Source organism: Triticum aestivum, chromosome 4A (genome assembly GCF_018294505.1).
Source record: "Triticum aestivum cultivar Chinese Spring chromosome 4A, IWGSC CS RefSeq v2.1, whole genome shotgun sequence".
In the NCBI taxonomy this organism is placed as follows: domain Eukaryota; kingdom Viridiplantae; phylum Streptophyta; class Magnoliopsida; order Poales; family Poaceae; genus Triticum; species Triticum aestivum.
In genome coordinates, this window is record NC_057803.1 from 217,269,695 (window position 1) to 217,292,337 (window position 22,643).

The window sequence follows — 22,643 nt, forward strand, 5'->3', positions numbered from 1 at the left end:
CAGAGTGAGTGGCTCTTAGTCTTCTGCTAGTCGAGTGGTACATGGCTTTATGGTCGAGTGGACGATGACTTTTCTTCGACTGCTTCTGGTTCTTTAAGGGATGTCCTTGGGGAGAGTATCTTGATCAGATCCATGACACTACCTTAGGTACATAGCTTCGTCTTTAGCCCCCGAATGGATCAGGGTTTGAGTGAGGAAGGAGTTGAGAACACTTCCGACTCATTCTTCGTGCTATGAGTATATCTTGCTCTGGATCAATGAACTGAGGGGATACCATCAACTTCTTTTTCAGTCGCCTTGGTCCATTCTTCGAGTGAACTTTCACGGTAGAGTTCCGAATGACGATGTGGAGGATGTTTTCCGTCTGGCAAGTTGCTCTGCTCTCTGCGGATTTCGCGGGATTCGAATTTTGGGAAGCGCGCTGGACGGGCAAGGCCGTGGTAATCGGGACGGATTAGGCAGGTCACCTCGATCCCCGCGCCACCTTTTTCGCCACGTATCACACGCGCGACTGTTGCGGGATTATTTTAGATCGTCTGGGCCTACAAGTCAGTCACTCGGGAATGACCTTATAAAATACACCGGACCGGCCCTCTGAATAGTGCACCCTCATTCTCTTTCTTCTTCCTCAGACTTCTCCGCCGCGCCCGCTTCCGTTCTTTGCGTCGCAACCTCGCTCGGACTCGATCCGCCGCCATGGGAAAAGAGAAGACGGTGGCGTTGGAGCACGCAAAGAAGGCGACCGTGAAGGCGAAGGGCAAGAGGACCATCCGGGGCGAAGAAGGCGGATCCTCGTCAAGATCCGGCTTGCCGCCGGGCTGGATCCAGGGCGACTAGATCCGCTCGACGATCAGCCAGGACGACCTCGACGACCTGGTGGAGGGGGGACTGATCCCCCACGAATCGGCGCGGCTCCCGGGGAACGAGACAGAGCCGCAGCCGCGGGAGGGTGAGTGCGTTCTCCTCGCCACTCACGTCGACCGCGGGTTTTCTTTGCCTCCCCATCCTTTCTTTCGTGGCTTTTTGAACTTCTTCGGGGCTCAACTCCACCACTTCACTCCAAACACCATAGTTTATCTGGCTGCCTTTGTGTCAATGTGCGAAAATTTCTTCTGTTGTCGACCGCACTGGGGTCTCTTCAAACACATATTCACCTGTCGCTCCCAGTCGGTCAAGAAGGCCAATCCGAGTGATGAAAGGACACACGTGATCCAGATATGCGGGGGCCTTGGGATCCAGATGAGGAACAAGAGTACCCTTCCCAGCGATGATCCTTCCCGACTCAGTCCGGGGCTAGCAGTCGACTTGGTCTTACTGTAAGGACCAACCGACCCTGGGTCAATCGACTGGACTTCCCCCTTTTCCCTGGCTCGAGTGGAGAAGCCCTCCTCCTTGAGGGTGATCCCGGAAGAGAAGGCGCAGATCAAGGCGTTGGTCGAGTGGGTCGTCCAACTTGTCCGCGACGGGGTGACTGGGATGGACCTGCTGGAGGTCTTTCTTAGTCGACGCATCCAACCGCTTCAGGCCCGTGACCATCCGATGTGGATGTACTCGGGACTCGAGGACTCCACTCGGATCCACCCGGAGGACGTCAGCGAAGACACGGTGGAGAAGTGGCTGAGGGGAATCACCAGCAACAAAGACAATCCCCGGGGGGTCTAGGAGGGTGATTCCATTCGACCACTCGCGCCAGCCGAAACAGGTATGATTCAGCTTTGCCAAGTTTCTTCTCGATTCACTATGTGACACCTTGTTGATGATCGACTGTATTTTCTTTGCTCATTGTCCTTTTAGGCTCTCATTGATATGTACTCGATGCCCAATGGAATGCAGGAGCAAGACATCGAGGAAGGATCAAGCAGGGGCGAGAGTGGCGAGTGGCACTCGCATGCAGAAGAGGACGAGGAGAGCGACGACTCGAGTGATGACGAAGAGGTCGACTCGCCTCCTCGCAGAGAGAGGAGATCCAAGCATGCTCACGACCCGGCGAGCACCCCGGTCCTGGCGACCGCGCCGACTGGGCAAACTTCGAAGCGCCCGGGACGTCTTCCCAGCATCGATTGAGAAGGCTCCGAAGCAGCTCAAGGTTGTGCCGCCTCCTGCGCCAAAAGCATCGAAGGCCACCTCCTCCAAACCACCCAAGGCTTTGCCTAGAATCAAAGTGACCATCCCCACCATCTCTGGGTAATCATCTGACCTGTTCTTTTCGTCGATTCGAGGAACAGAACATAACCGACTGAGTGCGGACATTTGCAGTGCTGCTACATCAGGAACCTCTTCCTACCAGTACCGAGACGAGAAGATGGAAGATGCGGTTACCTCCAACCCAGGTAAAAACTCTTACAATCTTGTTCTTGATTACTTGGTCGATTGAATTCTAGCGGTTCACTTGGGGTCGACTGAACTTCTCCGCAGCTCCACCCAACGTCATCGATCTCCCAGATGACGACGAAGACGTGGCTCCCAGGCCCAGAAAGAGCAAAAAGGTAGCGGCTGGTAAGACGTCTCAGCAGGGACCAACGACAACACCAACCGTCTGTCAATCTGAAGACATGGGCGGGGCCTCTGTAACTTTCGATGTACCCTTGTCGAGTGAGCGCCCCGCACCGTCGACTGTACCGGTGTTTCCTTCAGTCGTCCAATCTCCCGCCTCAGAGCTCCAAGCTGCTGCACCTGGGTCGTCTGCCCCCTTCTTCACCAGCTACCCTGTTCCGGAAAACCAGTCGGATGCAGCTGCGGAAGCCATCCGTCAGGCTAACGTGATGATGGAGCAGATGAAGACGGTGCACGAGAATAGCCAGGCTGCTTACGATGCTAGCGCTGCTCTCCGGGCCAATGTCCAAGTAAGTAGACTTTCGACTGACCTTGTTCTATTAGGATATGCTACCCGAAATATTTTCTTCCATACAATCTCCTGTTGTTTGCGTCGAATCTGTACACCCACTGGGTGTTTTGTTGTCTTTGGTATTTGCGCTCGTTCACTTGGTCTGGGCGAGTAGGATCTGAACCGGTGGGGGCACGCTAAGTGCACCCACTGGGTGTAGTCCCCTAGACCGCAGTCGACTACTGGGAGTCGACTAGGGTCTGAGTTCTTTCTTCCTTTCTTTTCTTCCACTTGACCCAGGCGGACCGGTCGAATGAGATCTGAACCGGTGGGGGCACGCTAAGTGCACCCACTGGGCGTAGTCCCTGAGACCGCAGTCGACTGCTGGAAGTCGACTGGGGTCTGAATAGTTTTTTTTTACTTGACCCGGGCGGACCGGTCGAGTTGGGTCTGAATCAGCGGGGGGCACGCTAAGTGCACCCGCTGGGTGTAGTCCCCAAGACCACAGTCGACTGCGTGAAGTTGGCTGAGGTCTAAGTGAACTCTTTAAGTTTTATTCACTCGAAAGTAAATAACCTTTGATCTTGTCGATTGACATGTCTTTTGCCTCCTACAGAAATCTTGTACTCTCATTTCCAAGTTTGCTGAACTTGAGGAGAAGCAGTGGCAACTCAACCTCGACTTGGAGCTGGCCCAACAGAATTTGAAGAAAGCTCAAGATGAAGTTGCTGGTATGGAAGGTAACTGCATGTCGACTGTTCACGTCGATCGTCTTTTAAAATATTTCTTCGATCTCTTGTTTGATCCGATTGCTTCTTTTGCAGAGAAAATGAAGTTGGCTCTAGAGAAAAAGGACTCGGACCTTGCAGCTGCACAGAAGGAAGCCCAGGATAAGACTGCCCTTGCAGACCAGAAGATGGCTTCAGTCGGAGCATTGGAAGGGGAGGTGAACAAGCTGAAGTCATGTCTCAACGAGTCTAACCGAGAAGTGAGTCGTCTGAAGAAGGATAAAATTGTCCTGAATGAAAAGCTGGAGTCTGCGGTCCACAAGAGGAATGACACGGAAGCTTATCTGAGAACTCTTGCCAAGAAGCTCTATCTCATGCTGGAAGGTACTCCTTTTAAACCGACTGTGTTGGTGCTTGCAAATGAATCATGTCCAGTCGACTCACAAATTTTTTTGACTGCAGAATTCTGTCGAGACTTTGACGAGGAAACCTGAAGGGCCAAGATGGGTTTGGACCCTATCGCTTCTCCAGTTTGCGACAAAACTACCATGAACGTGCATCGACTGGAGTCTTATGTCGCCAGCGTCACAAGTTACCTCGCGCGTCTGAAGGTGGCAGTCTCACGAGTCGACTCATTGCTCTGGCCAAGGGCGACGCTTCAAAATGACCTGGAATCTCTAATGGCTCGACTCGATGAGATCCCTGATCGAGTGCAAGAATGGAAGAAATCCTCCGCCCGGTGTGGTGCTGATGTGGCGCTGTCCTTGGTGCGAGTCCACTGCAAGGAAGCTCGTGAAGACAAGCTGGCGGCGATCAAGATCGCTAACACCAAAAGGAATGACTGCCAGTCCTTTATGGAGACTTTCATCGCTGCTGCCACTCGGATCGCGGATGCGATCGACTTGGACGAATTCATCAAACCTGCCAGCCCTCCTCCTGCCGAGTGAACAAACTTATGAAATTTGAATCTGTCTTAAATTTGCCTCGTAATGCCGAGTGATTGCTGTAACCATTAAACTCCTTCGGGCTTGATGCTCGAATACTTTTGATTTGCTGCCTGGAACTTTAGGATTTATCCGAATTGCTTTTAAGCATACTTGTGATTGCTTTTGGGGTCTGCTCCATTGTATATGTGGCGTAGCTCGGAGGAGAAGGCTGCAGTCGACCTGCGCTTCGCCGTCCTTGCGGACAAGGATGGAGCGTACGTTGTATTTGTGGCGTAGCTCGGAGAAGAGGACCGTGGTCGACCCCCGCCTCGTCGTCCTTGCGGACAAGGATGGAGCGTACGTTGTACTTGTGGCATAGCTCGAAGAAGAGGGCCGCGGTCGACCTACACCTCATCGTCCTTGCGGACAAGGATTTTATAAACTTAGGAGAGTGTTGGACTGCGCTAAGCCCTCTGAGTGGGAGGATTGCTCACCACTCGGTAGGATTTTACAAACTTAGGCGAGTATGGGACTGCAGCTAAGCCCCCGAGTGAGAGGGTTGCTCACCACTCGGTAGGATTTTACAAACTTAGGCAAGTACTGGACTGCAGCTAAGCCTCCGAGTGGGAGGATTGCTCACCACTCGGTAGGATTTTACAAACTTAGGCGAGTATTGGACTGCAGCTAAGCCCCCGAGTGGGAGGATTGCTCACCACTCGGTAGGATTTTACAAACTTAGGTGAGTACTGGACTGCAGCTAAGTCCTCGAGTGGGAGGATTGCTCACCACTCGGTAGGATTTTACAAACTTAGGCGAGTACTTGACTGCAGCTAAGCCCCCGAGTGGGAGGATTGCTCACCACTCGGTAGGATTTTCTTTCGAGCTTAGGCGAAACGGATTCGCGGCTAAGCCTCCCGAGTGAGAGGCTTGCTCATCACTCGGTAGGATTTTCTTTCAAACTTAGGCGAAACAGATTCGCGGCTAAGCCTCCCGAGTGAGAGGCTTGCTCATCACTCGGTAGGATTTTCTTTCGAACTTAGGCGAAACGGATTTGCGGCTAAGCCCACCCACTGGGGGATTTCAGAGGTAAGTAAAACAACAACAATCATGCGAGAAGACTGAAAAGCTCTTGTCTTTGACGAACAAATTACAAAGGTACTTCTTATTACATTTTATTCGAACGAGTGCTTAAGTATAAAAAGGGCGAAGCAGCTCCGCGTTCCAAGCCTGTGGCTCATCCTTCTGATGCTCAACAATGTAAAGATGGTATGCTCCATTGTCGAGAACTTTGGTGATGATGAAGGGGCCTTCCCAAGCCGGGGCGAGCTTGTGTGGTTTCTGTTGATCCACTCGAAGAACTAGGTCTCCCTCTTGAAAGGTACGACCCCTCACGTTTCTGGCGTGGAATCGACGCAAGTCTTGCTGATAAATGGTTGATCGGATCAAGGCCATCTCTCTTTCCTCCTCTAAGAGGTCGACTGAATCTTGCCGGGCCTGCTCTGCTTCCTCTTCGGAGAAGAGCTCGACTCGAGGTGCGTTGTGGAACAGGTCACTTGGCAGAACAGCTTCGGCTCCATAGACAAAAAAGAAAGGAGTTCGTCCGGTCGACCGATTGGGAGTTGTCCTCAACCCCCAAAGAACCAACGGAAGTTCATCGACCCAAGCGCCTGCTGCGTGTTTGAGATCACGCATCAGTCGGGGTTTCAGTCCTTTGAGAATTAGGCCATTCGCTCTTTCTGCTTGTCCGTTCGACTGCGGGTGAGCGACTGAAGCATAGTCGACTCGTGTGCCTTGAGAAGCGCAGAAAGCTCTAAACTCATCAGAATCGAAGTTCGACCCATTGTCAGTGATGCTGCCGTGTGGAACTCCATATCTGAATGTTAATTCTCTGATAAAACTGACAGCGGTGCTGGCTTCAAGATTCTTGATAGGTTTAGCTTCGATCCATTTGGTAAACTTGTCGACTGCCATGAGAACATGAGTGAAGCCGCTCCTACCAGTTCTCAGTGGTCCAACCATATCCAATCCCCAAACAACAAAGGGCCAGACGAGGGGAATGGTCTTCAAGGCTGATGCTGACTTGTGAGACATGTCCGAGTAAAACTGGCAGCCTTCACATCTGTCGACTATATCTTTCGCCATTTCATTTGCTCGAGGCCAATAGAATCCGGCTCGGTATGCTTTAGCCACGATGGTCCGAGAGGACGCATGGTGACCACAGATTCCCGAGTGGATGTCATTGAGGATCATTCGACCTTCTTCTGGTGTTATGCATCTCTGACCAACTCCAGTCACGCTTTCTCTGAACAGTTGTCCTCTTATCACAGTGAAGGCCTTGGATCGACGGACGATCTGCCGAGCCTCTTCTTCGTCCTCTGGGAGTTCCTTCCTAAGGATGTACGCAATGTACGGCACTGTCCAGTCGGGAGTAATGACCAGAATCTCTATGATTAGGTCGACCACGGCTGGGACCTCGACTTCAGTCGGATCTGTGGCGCTCTTATGCTGCGGGGGCTCTTCTGTAAAAGGATCTTCCTGAACTGTCGGTGTGCGAATATGTTCCAAAAACACATTGCTGGGAATGGCTTCTCTCTTGGAACCTATCTTTGCCAAGTCATCGGCTGCTTGATTTTTCAGACGGGGTATGTGATGGAGCTCTAACCCCTCAAACTTCTTTTCCAACTTCCTCACCGCATTGCAGTAACCAGTCATGGCTGGGCTTCTAACGTCCCATTCTTTCATCACTTGATTGACCACCAAATCTGAGTCACCGTAAACCATAAGGCGATGGACGCCGAGTGAAATGGCCATACGTAACCCATATAGGAGTGCTTCATATTCTGCTTCGTTATTGGAGGAGTCAAAGTGAATCTGGAGGACGTATCTGAGCTTATCTCCTCGGGGGGATACCAGTACCACCCAGCACTAGAACCATTCATCATTTTGGATCCATCAAAGAACATGGTCCAGTGCTCCGAGTGAACTTGAGTCAGCAGTTGTTGTTCGATCCACTCGGCGAGGAACTCTGCCACTGCTTGGGACTTGATAGCTTTATTTGCCTCAAACTTGATATCTAAGGGAAGGAGTTCAATCGCCCATTTTGCCACTCGACCTGTTGCGTCTCTGTTGTGCAGAATCTCCGACAATGGAGCGTCGCCGATGACTGTAACATAGTGATCAGAGAAATAGTGTGCAACCTTCTTCGTGGTCATGTAAATCCCGTAAACAAGCTTCTGATAGTGTGGATATCTCTGCTTTGATGGAGTCATAACTTCAGAAATATAATAAACCAGGCGCTGAACATTATAAGCTTTTCCCTCTTCTTCCCGCTCGACCGTAAGTACTGTACTGACGACTTGTCCAGTGGCTGCTATATAAAGCAGTAAAGGCTCTTTGCTGATTGGGGCAGCAAGCACTGGTTGGGTGGAAAGCAGAGCTTTTAGCTCTGCAAATGCTGCATCAGCTTCAGGAGTCCACTCGAACTTATCTGATTTCTTGATCAGTCGGTAAAGAGGCAGTGCCTTTTCACCGAGGCGAGAAATGAGTCCACTTAGGGCGGCCAAACAACCAGTAAGCTTCTGGACATCATGCACATGCACAGGGCATTTCATCCGGAGTATAGCACCCACTTTCTCTGGGTTAGCATCGATCCCTCATTCGGAAACGAGAAAACCGAGTAGTTTTCCTCCCGGAACTCCAAACGTGCACTTTGATGGATTAAGCTTGATATCATACCTTCTGAGGTTGGCAAAGGTTTCAACAAGGTCAGCCAGTAGGTCGGAACCTTTATGTGACTTGACCACAATGTCATCCATGTATGCTTCCACATTCCGACTGATGTGAGTGAGCAGACACTTCTGAATCATCCGCATGAATGTGGCTCCAGCATTCTTCAAACCGAATGGCATAGTGACATAACAGAAGCACCCAAATGGGGTGATGAAAGCTGTTTTTATTTCGTCAGGTCCGTACAAACGGATCTAGTGGTACCTGGAGTAGGCGTCCAAAAAGGACAAACGCTCGCACCCCGCAGTCGAGTCGACTATCTGGTCGATGCGAGGGAGAGGAAAGTGATCTTTCGGGCAGGCCAGATTGATATGTTTGAAGTCAATGCACATGCGAAGTGAGTTGTCCTTCTTTGGGACCATGACAACATTAGCTAACCACTCGGAGTGGTAAATCTCACGGATAAACTCAGCTGCCAAAAGCCGAGCCACCTCTTCACCGATTGCCTTCCTCTTCTGTACGGCGGACCGTCGAAGATGTTCTTTGACTGGTTTCACTTTTGGGTCGACTCGCAAATGATGCTCAGCCAGTCCCCTGGGAACACCTGACATGCCCGAAGGTTTCCATGCAAAGATGTCCCAGTTCTCACGGAGGAACTGGGTGAGCGCTTCTTCCTATTTGGAGTCGAGTGTTGTTGAAATGCGAGTCAGAGCAGCATTGGGATCCGTCGGGTGGATGTGAATCGACTTTGTTTCGCTATACAACTGGAATGCTGAATTCGTGGCGGGCTTCTTGGCTCGCAACAAATCACTCGGATCTACATTTTTTTGATATTCTTGCAATTCTACTACGGCCATCTGTGCATCGGCGATCTTTGAGCCCTTCTAGAAGCACTCTTCCGCCTTCTTCCGACTATCAGTGATAGTGATCACCCCTTTGGGACCAGGCATCTTCAATTTGAGGTACACGTATCATGGTCGAGCCATAAAACGTGCATAAGCTGGCCTGCCCAGAATAGCATGATAGGCACTCTGGAAATCCACAACTTCAAATGTCAACTTTTCTTTGTGGTAATTCTTGGAATCACCGAAAACCACGTCGAGAGCAATCTGGCCGAGTGATGTAGCCTTCTTGCCAGGAATGACCCCATGGAAACTCATATTACTTTCACTGAGTCTGGACATCGGAATGCCCATTCCTTGCAACGTCTCTGCATACAGTATATTCAGGCCACTGCCATCATCCATCAGAACCTTAGTCAGTCGGGTGCCTTCGACTACTGGGTCGATCACCAATGCTTGCCTCCCAGGGGTGGCTATGTGCACTGGGTGATCGGACTGGTCGAATGTAATGGCAGTCTGGGACCACTTCAAATAACTGGGTGTCACCGGAGCGACCATGTTCACTTCTCTGTTGATGACTTTCAATCGACTTTTACTCTCAACGTCAGCGAAAATCATCAGAGTGGAATTCATGTGGGGATAACCATCATCATCCTCTTCCTCATCCTCAACCTTGTCCGCTTCTTTCTCCTTTTCCTTGGGTTGTTTCTCTCAGAATTGTTGGATTAGGAGTCGACACTGCCGAGTGGTATGCTTCGGGTAAATGAAGTTACCCTTTTCATCTTTTTTGGTGTGGATGTGGCATGGCAAATCCAGCACATCATTTCCATCTTGATCTTTTACTTTCTTGGGGTTCCACGGCCCTTTGGGCTTCCCCTTGAACTTTCCTTGAGTCACGCCTAAGGCTTCACCAGGAGCGGCTGGCTCGGCTTTGCGCTTCTACTTCCGACTAGAGTTTCCTCCTCCGGTTTCATGGGCGACTGCTTTGTGCTTGTCACTCCGGAGTCGGTCTTCTTCTTCACCGTTGGCATACTTGGTGGAAATTTCCATCATCCGAGTCAGAGTCATATCTCCTGTCCGACCGAATTTCAGATTCAACTCCCGATACTTGACGCCTTCTTTAAAGGCACAAATTTCCTGATGATCAGACACATTTTCCACCGTGTGATGCAATGTGATCCATCTCTGGATATAATCCCTCAAAGTCTCATTTGGTTTCTGAACACAACACTGTAATTCTGTCAACCCTGTCGGCCGTTTGCAAGTACCTTCGAATGTTCTGACAAATACTCGGGCAAGATCTTCCCAAGTGTAAATACTACTAGGTGCTAACTGATTCAGCCATGCTCTAGCCGAGCCCTCCAGCATCAGAGGAAGGTGTTTTATGGCCACTTCATCATTGCCGCCACCAATCTGGACAGCCACTCGGTAGTCTTCAAGCCAAGTATCAAGCTTGGACTCGCTAGTGAACTTACTGACTCCAGTCGCCAACCTGAAGTTGGGGGGAATCACTGCAGCCCTGATGGCTCTACTGAAGCACTCCAGACCTGAGATACGCACCCTGCTACTGGTTGGTAGATCTCTGTCATGACCCTCTCGGTGAGCTCTGTTTCTGTCGACTAAGCCCTGAACGAGAATAGATCTCGCATCAAAGCCCGGCTCTCTGGGGTCGACTGGAATCCCTCGCCCCATACTATGAGGGCGCCTGTACGACAGAGTCCTTGGGGGAGGTGTGGGCACTCGACCATGATCACCGCGATCGACTAGGTGATCATACTGCTCACGGTTTCTGTACTGATCTCATCGATCTCCACGTCCTCATGCCTCTGGGGCGATCTTGGGCTGTGAGCTGACTGAACTGTGTCTGCAACCACGGGCCTGCTATGGATCCTATTCCACGACTGAGATACTGATGTATTCTGCTCTCCTATCGCACGGAGCAAAGCTCGGATCTACACCAGACCTCGACCAGCTTCTGACTGGGAAGGTTGGATCGATTCCGCTATCCGGGTTGCAGTTGCGAGATTTTGGATCGGAGTTCGGTATACCTGAGTCGGAGGCGGAAAGAGTTGACGTCGACTGGATTCGGGAGCACGCTGTTGAGCACGCACGTCGAGTGCGCGCTGGAGGTTCTCCAGTCGAGTGCGCTCAACCAAGTTGGCCAGGCGCGCCTCTTCCAAGGCCTGGGCCTCGGGGGTTTCTCCAACGATAGGAGTGTGAAGCGCATCCATGTTCCGGCGGCGAAGTTCTTCTCTCTGCTGCGAAGAGAGGGGTTTGGGGCGGTACTCTTCATGAATACGCGACGGATCGCCGCCCCCATCGCCTCCGTCTTCACGGGTGAAGCCAGGAGGACTGCGTGGTCCATTGACCATCAAAACTTCCGCCGCTGGGTCACTGTTGTCACACTCGGATGCAGTCTCTACGGAGCCAGTCGATAGATCGAATAGGCCGTAGAGGGTTTCGTCGGGCTCGATTGCCGCAACTTGAGGGGTGGCCGACTGGCGAGCCACCGCATGCTGCACCCACCGCTGAAGCCTCGAACGACCGGAACGTTTGCTCCGGCGGGCCGCAAGGAGGGGAAAAGCTACAGGAGCCGACTGATACTGGGTCGACGGCTGCCACAGGAGGACGCCACGGACGCACGCGCGAAAGTGTGTTGCTCCGCGGGCGGGGAGCGCGTCGACGTCGAGTGGGGCCTCCTGAAGCCAAGCGGAGTCGTCGGCGACAAACACGAGCGCGCCGAGACGGATCTCGCGGCCCTCAGCCAAACCTCTGCCTGAAACCATGATGAAGGGGATCGGAAAAATTGCAACCTCTCCAACAAGTCGCTAAGACACCTGCCCCACGGTGGGCGCCAACTGTCGTGGTTCTAAGCCTGACAGTAGAATGGGGGTAGGAATGTAGAGGCAAGATCCTAGCTATGGAGGAGCTGTACACGCGAGTTTTATGAATTCAGGCCCTTCTCGGAGGAAGTAACAGCCCTATGTCTCGGAGCCCGGAGGCGGTCGACTGGATTATACGCGTGTGAGTTACAGGGGGTGCGAACCCTTGTCCCTGAGGAGGGGGTGGCTTATATAGAGTTCGCCAGACCCCTCCCGCCCTCAGTTACAAAGGGTTTAAGGTACACAAAGGTAGAGACGTTATTGGTAACGCCTGTAATAGAAGTACATAAATGACCATTAAAGCTATGACTTAAATCCCGACCGTTGTAGAGTGAGTGGCTCTTAGTCTTCTGGTAGTCGAGTGGTACATGGCTTTATGGTCGAGTGGACGATGATTTTTCTTCGACTGCTTCTGGTTCTTTAAGGGATGTCCTCGGGGAGGGTATCTTGATCAGATCCATGACCCTACCCTAGGTACATAGCTTCGTCACCTGAAGACCGTCAGATTAGGCCTCCCATAGCTTCCCGATCCCGCTACCTCACGTCACCTCATCTTCTTCGCCAAACTGTTTCATCCCGAATCAGAAACGGACATGGGCGAGTCCTTCTTCGATGTCGCTGGCCGCATCTGCCTCACGCGCTCCCCACGACTCAGAGCAGTTGTCGCTGCCCTGTAGTCATCCCGCGCAACCAACACTACAAGCAAGCCCGTCGCTCCCGTAGCCGGTGGCCGTTGAAACACATCCTTCCTTGGTTTGCAAAAAGAGTTTTTGCTGCCAAGGTCATAACTCTGTTGCCGCTTAGTTCCAGCACACAGGAATCATGATAGCAGCGGCACCGGTTAGAAAGATCCCCACTCACCGATGCTCGCCGGCACCATGGCTCTCCCCACGTTGCAGCTCCAGCAACACGGCTGTAGAGTCACCAAAAAACGCATGCAGCTCTAGTGCACATGGACTGTTAGAGTTGTGTCGAATATTGTTGTACAAGGCAGGTTACAGTTGGACTTGGTTTTGGACTGTGTGTAGACAGGGTAGGAGTTGTGTCCTAATAGGGCACTTGTATCCTAGGCCTCTCATATATATCGGGGGTAGACACACGATGTAACCTATGCCAAGATAATAGCACGGGCACGCGGGGGGAGCCGGCGGCGTGTGCCGGCGCCCGGGCGGGCGGGGTGCGATATTGTAGCGGTGTCATGGGGAGGAGCGCCCGTAGTCATGCCCCGGGGATGTAGCCATATCGGTGAACCTCGTTAACAAATCTTGGTGTCGTGCCTCGTGTGATTGCTTGGTCCTCGGTAGATCGACGGAGCGCCTCGGATTTATTCTAACAAGTGGTATCAGAGCAAGGTTCGAAGAGGTTGCGGTTCTTTGATCTAGAGGAAGGAGTGTTGATGTTTTGATCAACGGTGTTTGCATGAGAAGTCACCGACGCGGCGTATGCAGACGAGAGGGGATCGGGATACATCTGAACTCGAGAAGCAGCAACCGGAAGGCAACAACAGTCGTACGGCAGGATCGGATCGTGGTGTCAAGCGAGCAATCGGAGCGAAGCAGCAGCGGCGCGTGCACGTGCAGCGGACGACCTAGCGTACGGCGGCGGCGGATCGTAGTGTTTTCGATCGAATCTAAGACGAGCCAGGCCAGACGCAAGCACTCGGCTCGAGAGGCCGGCGTAGCGTGGCAGGCCGCGCGGAAGCTAGGCGGGGCACTGGCCCAGGTAGAAGTTGGGCTGGCCAGCTTAAGGCGCACAACGCACAGGAGCCGTGCAACAGTATGGTTGTGCGAGGCTGGGTTGATTTGGTGCGTACGGAGCCATGGATGCTATAGGAGGTTGCAGAGGTGTGAAGGCATGAGGTTTGTTTGATGAAAAAAAGGGCATGTGCGTAGAGGCAAGAAGCAAATCAATCTAGCGAACAAGAATCACAAGGCGGCTGATACATTGAAAGAGGCGTTTGGATTAAGGCAATCTATCAAGAAGCATCCATGGTTGTGCAAAAGGTGGAATAGCACGTGAGACCAAAGGAGATTCTAGTTTTCTTGGTTGGATTAGTACATTACAGGTGCTTGAATACGTTGCAGAAGCAAGCCTGTTTACATGGAAGGATTTTCGCGTAAGATGATTTGGGAGCCTGGAGCGCGTCGTGCGGGATCATGCATACACAGGGCGTCAAGCAAGGCACGGAGTGCGGGCGGACACGACGCAGGGGTGTAGCATGGTTGCAGTCGGATAATTTCGGCTGGGTCGGACTGGACTGTTTGACGGATCGACGGATATGTTGGTCAAAGCAGAAGACGGCGGTGATTTCAACGAAGACGACATAGGAGCGTGATGCTGATGGTGGCCAACTTCTGGGGCGTGGAAACACGTGGTGCAGGCTTGAGGGCTTGTGCAGCTTCGACAGGACAATGACGCAGGGTTGATTCAAGGTTGTGTACACATGAGAGCTTGAAGTTGATAGGGCGTGGGGGTGGCTCGTACAACCACCATGGAGTCATGTTGAAGGTGGAGCTGGAGTCTGATGGAAGACTTCACTCTGAGCTGACGGAGGGGCTACGGCGTAAGAATTCAGAGAGTCGAAGCCTATTTCAGCGGGATAGCGAGAGACACGTGGATCAGACTGGGTACCAGTGGTCTGATGGAGACGTGATAATCGGCATCGGTCGGTGATGATCGGTGGTTCTCTGCAGTGGGGGTTGAGGCAGTATGGGCTAGCTACCCGGGAGACTCGACCAGGACAGCAGAGGCTCGACGCGGTGATAGCGGCGAGGCGTGCGGTAAGCATGGGACACAGCGACAGACCAAGGCACTGATGGTCAGACATGTGGTCAGACAAAGTGTGCAAGGGTGCTGAAGCAGTATTGACGAGTACCAGATTCAAGTTGGTGACTGGGTCTATCGGTGCTAGTTGATGGACAGGAGTTGACCATGAAGAATCTGAGAAAGTGGCGGAAAGTCTGAAATTGTCAAAGGCTGAGAGAGTACATGACCGTATATTCTGTGGTGTTCAGTGCACATGGCAAAGTGTGGATGACAAATACAGAAGGAGGCGGAGTGCTATAGCTGTGGGACATGCCAGAGACAATCCGGAAGAAGGGTGAGACAACTGCGAATTTGACTCAGGATGACACAGGGCGACGGTGAAATTTCTTCAAGTTTCAGACAAGCAGTCAAGAAAGAGCGGTGACGTTGAGTTCAGGTAACTCTTATATGTGGCGTCCAATATGTGAGTTGTTCATTTTCACGCAGAAAAATTATCGGTGTGTGATGGCGTTGAACGGAAACTCTGGGAGTTGGGAGCAGAAAATAGAGTAATGAGAAGCTTAACTTTGCTCAAGTGTTGACTGTGAAGAAGACGAGAAGGGACTACAGTTGCAGGTGGAGTCACATGGAGTCTGGGAGTAGCAGCGGTGCTCATGACGTATCAAAAGTCCAATGTACATGGAGGTTCGACGCACAGACGAATTCAAGGTGGTGGAGAATATTCGCCAAGGTGGAGTTTGTTAGAGTTGTGTCGAATATTGTTGTACAAGGCAGGTTACAGTTGGACTTGGTTTTGGACTGTGTGTAGATAGGGTAGGAGTTGTGTCCTAATAGGGCACTTGTATCCTAGGCCTCTCATATATATCGGGGGTAGACACACGATGTAACCTATGCCAACATAATAGCACGGGCACGCGGGGGGAGCCGGCGGCGTGTGCCGGCGCCCGGGCGGCCGGGGTGCGATATTGTAGCGGTGTCATGGGGAGGAGCGCCCATAGTCATATGCCCCGGGGATGTAGCCATATCGGTGAACCTCGTTAACAAATCTCGGTGTCGTGCCTCGTGTGATTGCTTGGTCCTCGGTAGATCGACGGAGCGCCTCGGATTTATTCTAACATGGACGTAGCTTCGCCAGTACACAGTTGAAGCATTTCTGTCTGTTGACAGCGTCACCGGTTGCAGCTCCGGCGACACGGTTATAGCAGTGCCAAAATGGTTGTAGCTTTGATGCACGTGGATGTAGCTTGTGCGGGATATGGTTGAAGCATTTTGTCGATGACGGCGGTGCCGGTTGCATCTCCTGTGTGCACCATTCTGGCGTCTACAAGAGCTGGTGGTAGCCCCCTTGATACATGGTTGTAACATTTTCTCCGACGCCTATGTCGGCGGGTGCAGTCTGTGTGTGTACGATTGTAGCTCCTGTGTGCATGGTTTCCAGTACACGGTTCCCGCGGTTGCAGCTCCCGGTGTGCGTAGTTCCAGCTTGTGATCACCGTCGACGCAGCTCCGCCGTCGGGTGGTTCCAGCATACGGTCACCATGGTTTAGCTTTTTTTTCCATCGCAATTGCAACTTTCTCTATGTCGGCCGTGGCTTCTGTCGGTGCCGGTCGTGCTTCCGCCATAGTCGGTTCTAGCATTGGCCAACCCTGTTCATGATGCCGGTGGTCCAGCGAGGTGCGTGCTCCTACGGTGCGGCCTAGCCTTGCCAACACCGGCCCCTTGCACACAGTGCTCCTCTTGTTTGTAGCAACGGCGTCGACACCTCGAGAGCTGCTCATCCCATGACGTCTCATGGTTCCTAGCACCGGCCCGTGCAATTGGTTATGAGGAGGGGATCATTGGTTGAGAGAGGAGGGGCAGGAGGATCTCATCTATGGCACGGGAGAGAGAAAAAACAAAGAGGAAAGGTGTGCGCGGGTGGACAGCGAATAGTGGCTGGGAGAGGTTGGAAAAGAGACAAGACCTGCGTGCGTTATGGCCGACTGATTTCCTTTTATCGCACAAAGCGTCGGCGTTTGGAGCAACGGTTCGGCCGGCGGGAAATGTTTCCCTAATGAAAACACATGACTTATTAGAGGTAGTATTTTCAGCTACATCACCATTATTAATTTTTTTGATTATTTTCCTCGATGTTGTGGAAAGTGTTGTGTGTACTTTTGTATCGTATGATTAGTGTGGTCTCTGCATGTTTGAAAATGATGTGGACACATGTGGGCCTCCCATTTACATTATCCGACAGATATGGATGTGAGTTGGGGTTGGTTTGTTCAGTTATAATTGTCTGAGCGGAATAATTTCCCTACTTTATAAAATGTGTCAAATTGCATTTCGTTGGAGATGGCTTTGTAGCAAATTGCATGAACGAGCGGTTCATATATTTCTTGGTTAGGATAGAAGGATAAATGTACTGATTTGTTGCTTCAAGAGTTAATGGCATACATGTTTGCGTATGAGTTGCATTCCCAATAATGGACATCATATTTTTTTTGGGGGGGGGGGGGGGGGGTCACGAGCGGCTCATGTGTCCTCCCCATTGATGGGGTGGCGGATCAGCTGAAACATGGGTGGAGGGGATCAGGGCGGAGAGCAAGGCAGTTGGCGGGCGACTCCTTGACGGTGTGTGTGTGTGGAAGTATGGTATGAAGGAGAGAGGGCGTCATGAAGAAGGTGAGGTGGGTATTATATGATTTTAAAGTAGAGGACTCGAGCGAGAAATGCTTCGCTATGGCAGAAACCGAGCATGAACTGGAGGGTTTGACAGAAAAAGGAAAGGGTGCGTCGTGGGGTGGGGTTTTTGTGTTGGGCCCACGTGTTGAGATACCATGGTGAATAGTTCAGACAACAAAATTTCGTCCCCATATATGATCAGGATTTGACGGAGCCTTGACTGTCTAGATGATTGAATTTGGGGAGCTTGATGAGCGCCTGTTTGATGTCAAAAATACTCAAGCGTATGAGAAAGAAATAAACTTTTACGATGTAGATAACCTTAATTATTTATTTGTTTGATTCGTTTATATGCATTGTAGTCTATAACAATGTACGGGCATTCTACGAGTATTAGTTAGTAGTAGTAATTGGGACGAGTGAGTGGATGGTCGGTGAGTGGATGGACGCCCACTCGAAGGAACCCTGATCCCAGCTCAAACTCCATCCCATTACCCCACGCCATTATATAAGCACGCAGTTAGGAGCGTCTCCGACCGGTTCTTTGTGCCACCACCACCTATCTATCTATCGCCATTCGCCCAACCACCTAAAAATTCCCCGGGCACCTACCCTAATCCTCATCCCAATCCACAAAACGAAAATCTTCCGTTCCTCTATTCGAATCTTGCTTCTTCTTCTTCCCGTCATCTCCACAAAACCAAGAAAAGAATCTCTGCGAAATTGCAGCGCCATTATTGGAGGTTGGTCTGCTTCATGCTTGCTTGCTATCCCTATCGGCTTTACTCTTGGGTGGGTTGAGTGCGTTCCTTGGGCTGGCTGGATTTATTCTGGGATCCCGGGCATACATTGCCTCCTCCTTGCACCTTGCACCATAGCTTCTTTGCCGGCTCCTCACGCGCTCCGCTCGGTTAATCCAAAGATTCGCTATTTCTCTCTGCTCCTACGTGTGAGATTCCTTTCTTTCCGGTTCAAGCTTGGCATTCGAATTCCTCATTTCTTGAGCGGGTGGCCGAGCAAGGGGAATGTCTTTCCGGAGCCTAATTCAGGACATGAAGGACGAGTTCGGCAACATCTCGCGCCACGGCCTGCGCTCCTCCCGCTCGCACCGCACCGCCGCCGGGCCCGGGGCCCCGCGGGTGGTCTCCGTCGGGCTGGCGGACGCGTTGGAAGGGACCTGCTGGGCGCAGCTGCCTCCGGAGCTCCTGCGGGAGGTGCTGGTCAGGATCGACGACTCCCAGGGCTGCTGGCCCTCCCGCCGGGACGTCGTGGCATGCGCGGGCGTCTGCCGGGCATGGAGGGGCATCATGAAGGAGGTCGTGCGCGTCCCGGAGGCGTCCGCCAAGCTCACCTTCCCTATCTCGCTCAAGCAGGTTCGCGCTCCCCTCTTCATCACCCTCACTCACTCATGCTACCAACCATGTACGTACGTATTAATTAATTAGCTTCATTGCCGTCGTGGTATTTAGGATCATCAATCGTGGTATTTAGAGCAGTATCGTGAATTACCTTAGTAAGTATAGCGGTGAGGGATGGTGATTGAATAAAATCATACATTACGTTGCTCAAGTCTCTGGGATTAAAGCAGAGAGCTATCATCATGGAAGGTGCCAACCATCTGGTTTTCTTAAAGCCTTCTTGTATTGGGAAACTTGTAATGTTGGTTGGATGTCTTCCTGGTTCATGACTTGACGACTAGAGAGGGTTGTTGGTAAACTACATTTGCCATGATGGAGTGATGTGTAAGGAAATGTGACAAGTAAGATGAGCAAATGCCAACTTGATGTATGCTATGCCCTTTATCTGAGGTGTCCGATAAGCTTAGCTTTAGATTGCAGTATCAATTGGCTTTTTTTTGTGTGTGGTTCTAGTAAGAATTTATTACACTTCCGTGTAATATTATCTCAATACTAAATTTTATTTGTACTAACTCCATAATTAATGTGCAGCCTGGCCCAAAGGATGGTACTCTCAAATGTTTCATAAGAAGAAACCGGACTACTCAGACGTATTATCTGTATATTGGACTCACAGAAGGTATGCTCCTTAATCATCCCCATTTTAATGGGCGCAAGCATTGTAGCTATGCAGACTATAGTGGGTTCATGCTTACTACTTTTTGGTTGCAGCACTGGCTGATGATGGGAAGTTCTTGCTTGCTGCACGCAAATGCAGAAAGCCTACATACACAGACTACCTTATTTATCTTGATATGGGTGATATGTCAAAGGGAAGCAGCACCTATATTGGCAAGCTAAGGTGATCTTTTGAGATTTGATCTCCATTCGAAGCTATGATTTGTGCTATTTCCTTGATATTACGGATAACCAAGATCCTTTAGTTCTATTGTAGGTTGTTTCAGCTAAATTCTAGTCTGCGTTGTTTCTTTCTTCTTTTGGAAAATACACCTTAAAGTCAAGAAAACAGAGTACTATTTGTTTTTCCATTTGTTGTCGTGTTAAGTTAATACTGTGTGAAATTGTAAAAAAAAAGAAGGTATTTTCTACTCTAGGTTCTACGCCCAGCCTCTGCATCGATTGATGCACATGGCATAGCACCGAGCATCAACTGGTCTTAGTTAGTAAGATGAAAACTACATATTTTTATGTTAAGATAATTTGCTTGTCAGGAGCATTCAATGGAAAGTTATTCTTGGCTATATTGTGGTCTGAATTGTTTTCATGATTGATATCTATTCCGGAATAACAACACAAAAATGACCTGACCAACTATTTCATGAACAGGTCGAACTTTCTGGGAACAAAGTTTACCGTCTATGATGCTCATCCACCGTATGATGGGGCTGTCGTCTCAAAAAGCCGGTCTGCTCGTGTGATTGGTTTGAACCAGGTCTCCCCAAGAGTTCCTGCTGGCAATTATCCAGTTTCACACATTTCTTATGAGTTGAATGTTTTGGGCTCCAGGTATGGCTATTCACACTGTTGTTCTGCTGTCTTAATTAGATCTATATTATCGTTTTTGGTATAAATATATATAACACCTGATAGTAGCAAACTCACAGTATGTTACTATCTACTGTAATTCTGAGTGGTTAGAATATTGGTTTTGATTATTGCAGCTGATTTTATTGGTAAATCACCACGGTATAAGCAAATTAGATTTAATTGACAGGGGCATGAACATATAAATACATAAAGGCTCCAACACTGATAAGCGTAACCCTTTAGATGTTAATTGACACTGTATGGTAACATTACTGTATTAAATTCCTCGTATAACACGTGTGATGGAAGGATATCACTCATTGTCCTGTTGCATACCTGCTGCAGAGGTCCAAGAAGGATGAACTGTGTTATGAGTTCTATCCCTGCATCAGCAGTTGAAGAGGGGGGCAAAGCTCCAACACAAACTGAATTTCCCCTTGGTAACCTTGACTCCTTCCCGTCGATTCCATTCTTCAGATCAAAATCTGCTCGGATAGACAGTGCACCCGCTCAGGCTCAGGACAAAGAGAAGCTGGTGCTGAAGAGCAAGTCTCCTCGGTGGCATGAGCAGCTGCAATGTTGGTGCCTCAATTTCCGTGGGCGGGTGACGGTTGCGTCAGTGAAGAACTTTCAGCTGGTGGCTTCGGATGAGAATGGAGCAGCTGGCCAGGAGCATGACAAGGTGATTCTGCAGTTTGGAAAGATAGGCAAAGACTTGTTCACCATGGACTACCGCTACCCGATATCAGCATTTCAATCATTTGCAATATGTCTGAGCAGTTTCGATACCAAAATTGCTTGTGAATGAGACAAGGTAATTATTTCTTTCCCTTTTTCCGTGTTAATAGTACTCCTTACTGTGCTCTAATGCGAGTATATCTAGCACAGTAATCAACCATGATCGGAATTTAGCTACTCGCATTAGAGTGACTTGTATCCACATGTGGAGTAGCTAAATCCTGATCATGGTTGATTACTGTGCTAGATAGATATACTCGCATTAGAGTGACTTGTATCCACATGTTGATCGATCGGTAACGACATTATGTATTAAACCGCTACATGTTGGCTCCTTAGATTCCAGAGACAGTAGGATGGTGAGACTTTGACAAGATCCAGCATTTTGATTGGCTGTTGGCGTTGGGGTCTCTAACCTGCATGTGTCTGCTGCCTATTTTGTCCAATTCCAACTGATCTTGTAGAAAAATATCCAGTTCCAGCTGGTCTCTCCTGTTAGACAGGGTTAGATCCAAATTAGATGCTGACAGTTGACGCGTGTTTGCAGTCCTCTAATATAATAGTAATTAAAAACATGCTGTGTAAACTAGTTAGCATGCAGTTTCTTATGTTAAACTTGTGTGGTTAACCCAAGTGTGGGTTTTAGTTTTCATTTGGATGAACCCTTGGGCCTCATGTATGCATGTATGTATATATGTACCTGCAGGTGGTGGGGAAAATCATGGCAGCTGGAAGGAGGGAGGAAAACTGAAGCAAAGTATTGGGTGGACCGTCGCCTGAAGTTTGTCCAGTGGTGTATATAATATAGCTATCTCTCTATCTAGTTTATTTTTCCAAAATTTAGAGTCTGTATATCTATCCCCACTTCCCAGTGATGCAGAATTGTTTGTGTGGCATTGCCAAACCTGATGAGTTTATTTGTGTACTCCATCCACATGGTAGGAGCAACGTTGCAATTCAGCAGCTCCGGAGGATTTAAAACATAACGGTTGTTCTTCAGTTCTATGCATGTCACAAAGTAAAGTATGCGTGTGGGCTTGGGCATTTTTGATCTGGGGAGCCGTCCGACGAAGATTTTTTTAAATTACTTTTCAACCCGTTAGCCCCATCTTCCATTGGATCTTGCTCCTTCTCCCTCGTCTCGTCGCCATTAACCATAATCCTACCCGTCAACATCGATCGGTTATAACCAGTCGCAAAAAAAAAACATCGATCGGTTAACAAACATGTTTGACCACCATGGCTCGCTTCACTTTCTACCTCACCGAAGCCCTTTTTTTTACGAATAAATTCTTGTATTACTCCAAAAGCTCAAAGTTTACAATCAAGTTCAAAATTTTCTAAAGGGCGAGGGGGCTGATCCAAGCCAAACAACAGTGCGACGTTCGGATCTCCAAAATTTGCCATGAAATGACTAGATTTGTTTTGACTACGGCGAATATAAGTAATACAAGAATCCCGTTTCTTCATGCTTCTTTTGATATCCTCGACCAAAAAAGCGTACCTCGATTTGTTGCCTTCTCTATTCTTGATCATCATGACTGCCTCAAGGCAACCGTTTTCAAAAAAAAAAAAATCGAAAAGGGGGACTCTCCGGC

General features: G+C 50.0%; 1 protein-coding gene across 1 annotated transcript; it reads left to right on the plus strand.

Annotated features, from left to right (window-relative positions):
• The first annotated feature begins 17,894 nt into the window (after positions 1–17,894).
• LOC123085865 (tubby-like F-box protein 6) lies at positions 17,895–22,048 on the plus strand. Its single transcript, XM_044507581.1, has 6 exons — positions 17,895–18,735; positions 19,312–19,399; positions 19,492–19,621; positions 20,107–20,286; positions 20,653–21,121; positions 21,752–22,048. The coding sequence occupies exons 1-5, from the start codon at positions 18,388–18,390 to the stop codon at positions 21,113–21,115; spliced, it is 1,209 nt and encodes a 402-aa protein (XP_044363516.1). The 5' UTR covers positions 17,895–18,387; the 3' UTR covers positions 21,116–21,121; positions 21,752–22,048.
• The last annotated feature ends 595 nt before the right edge of the window (positions 22,049–22,643 follow it).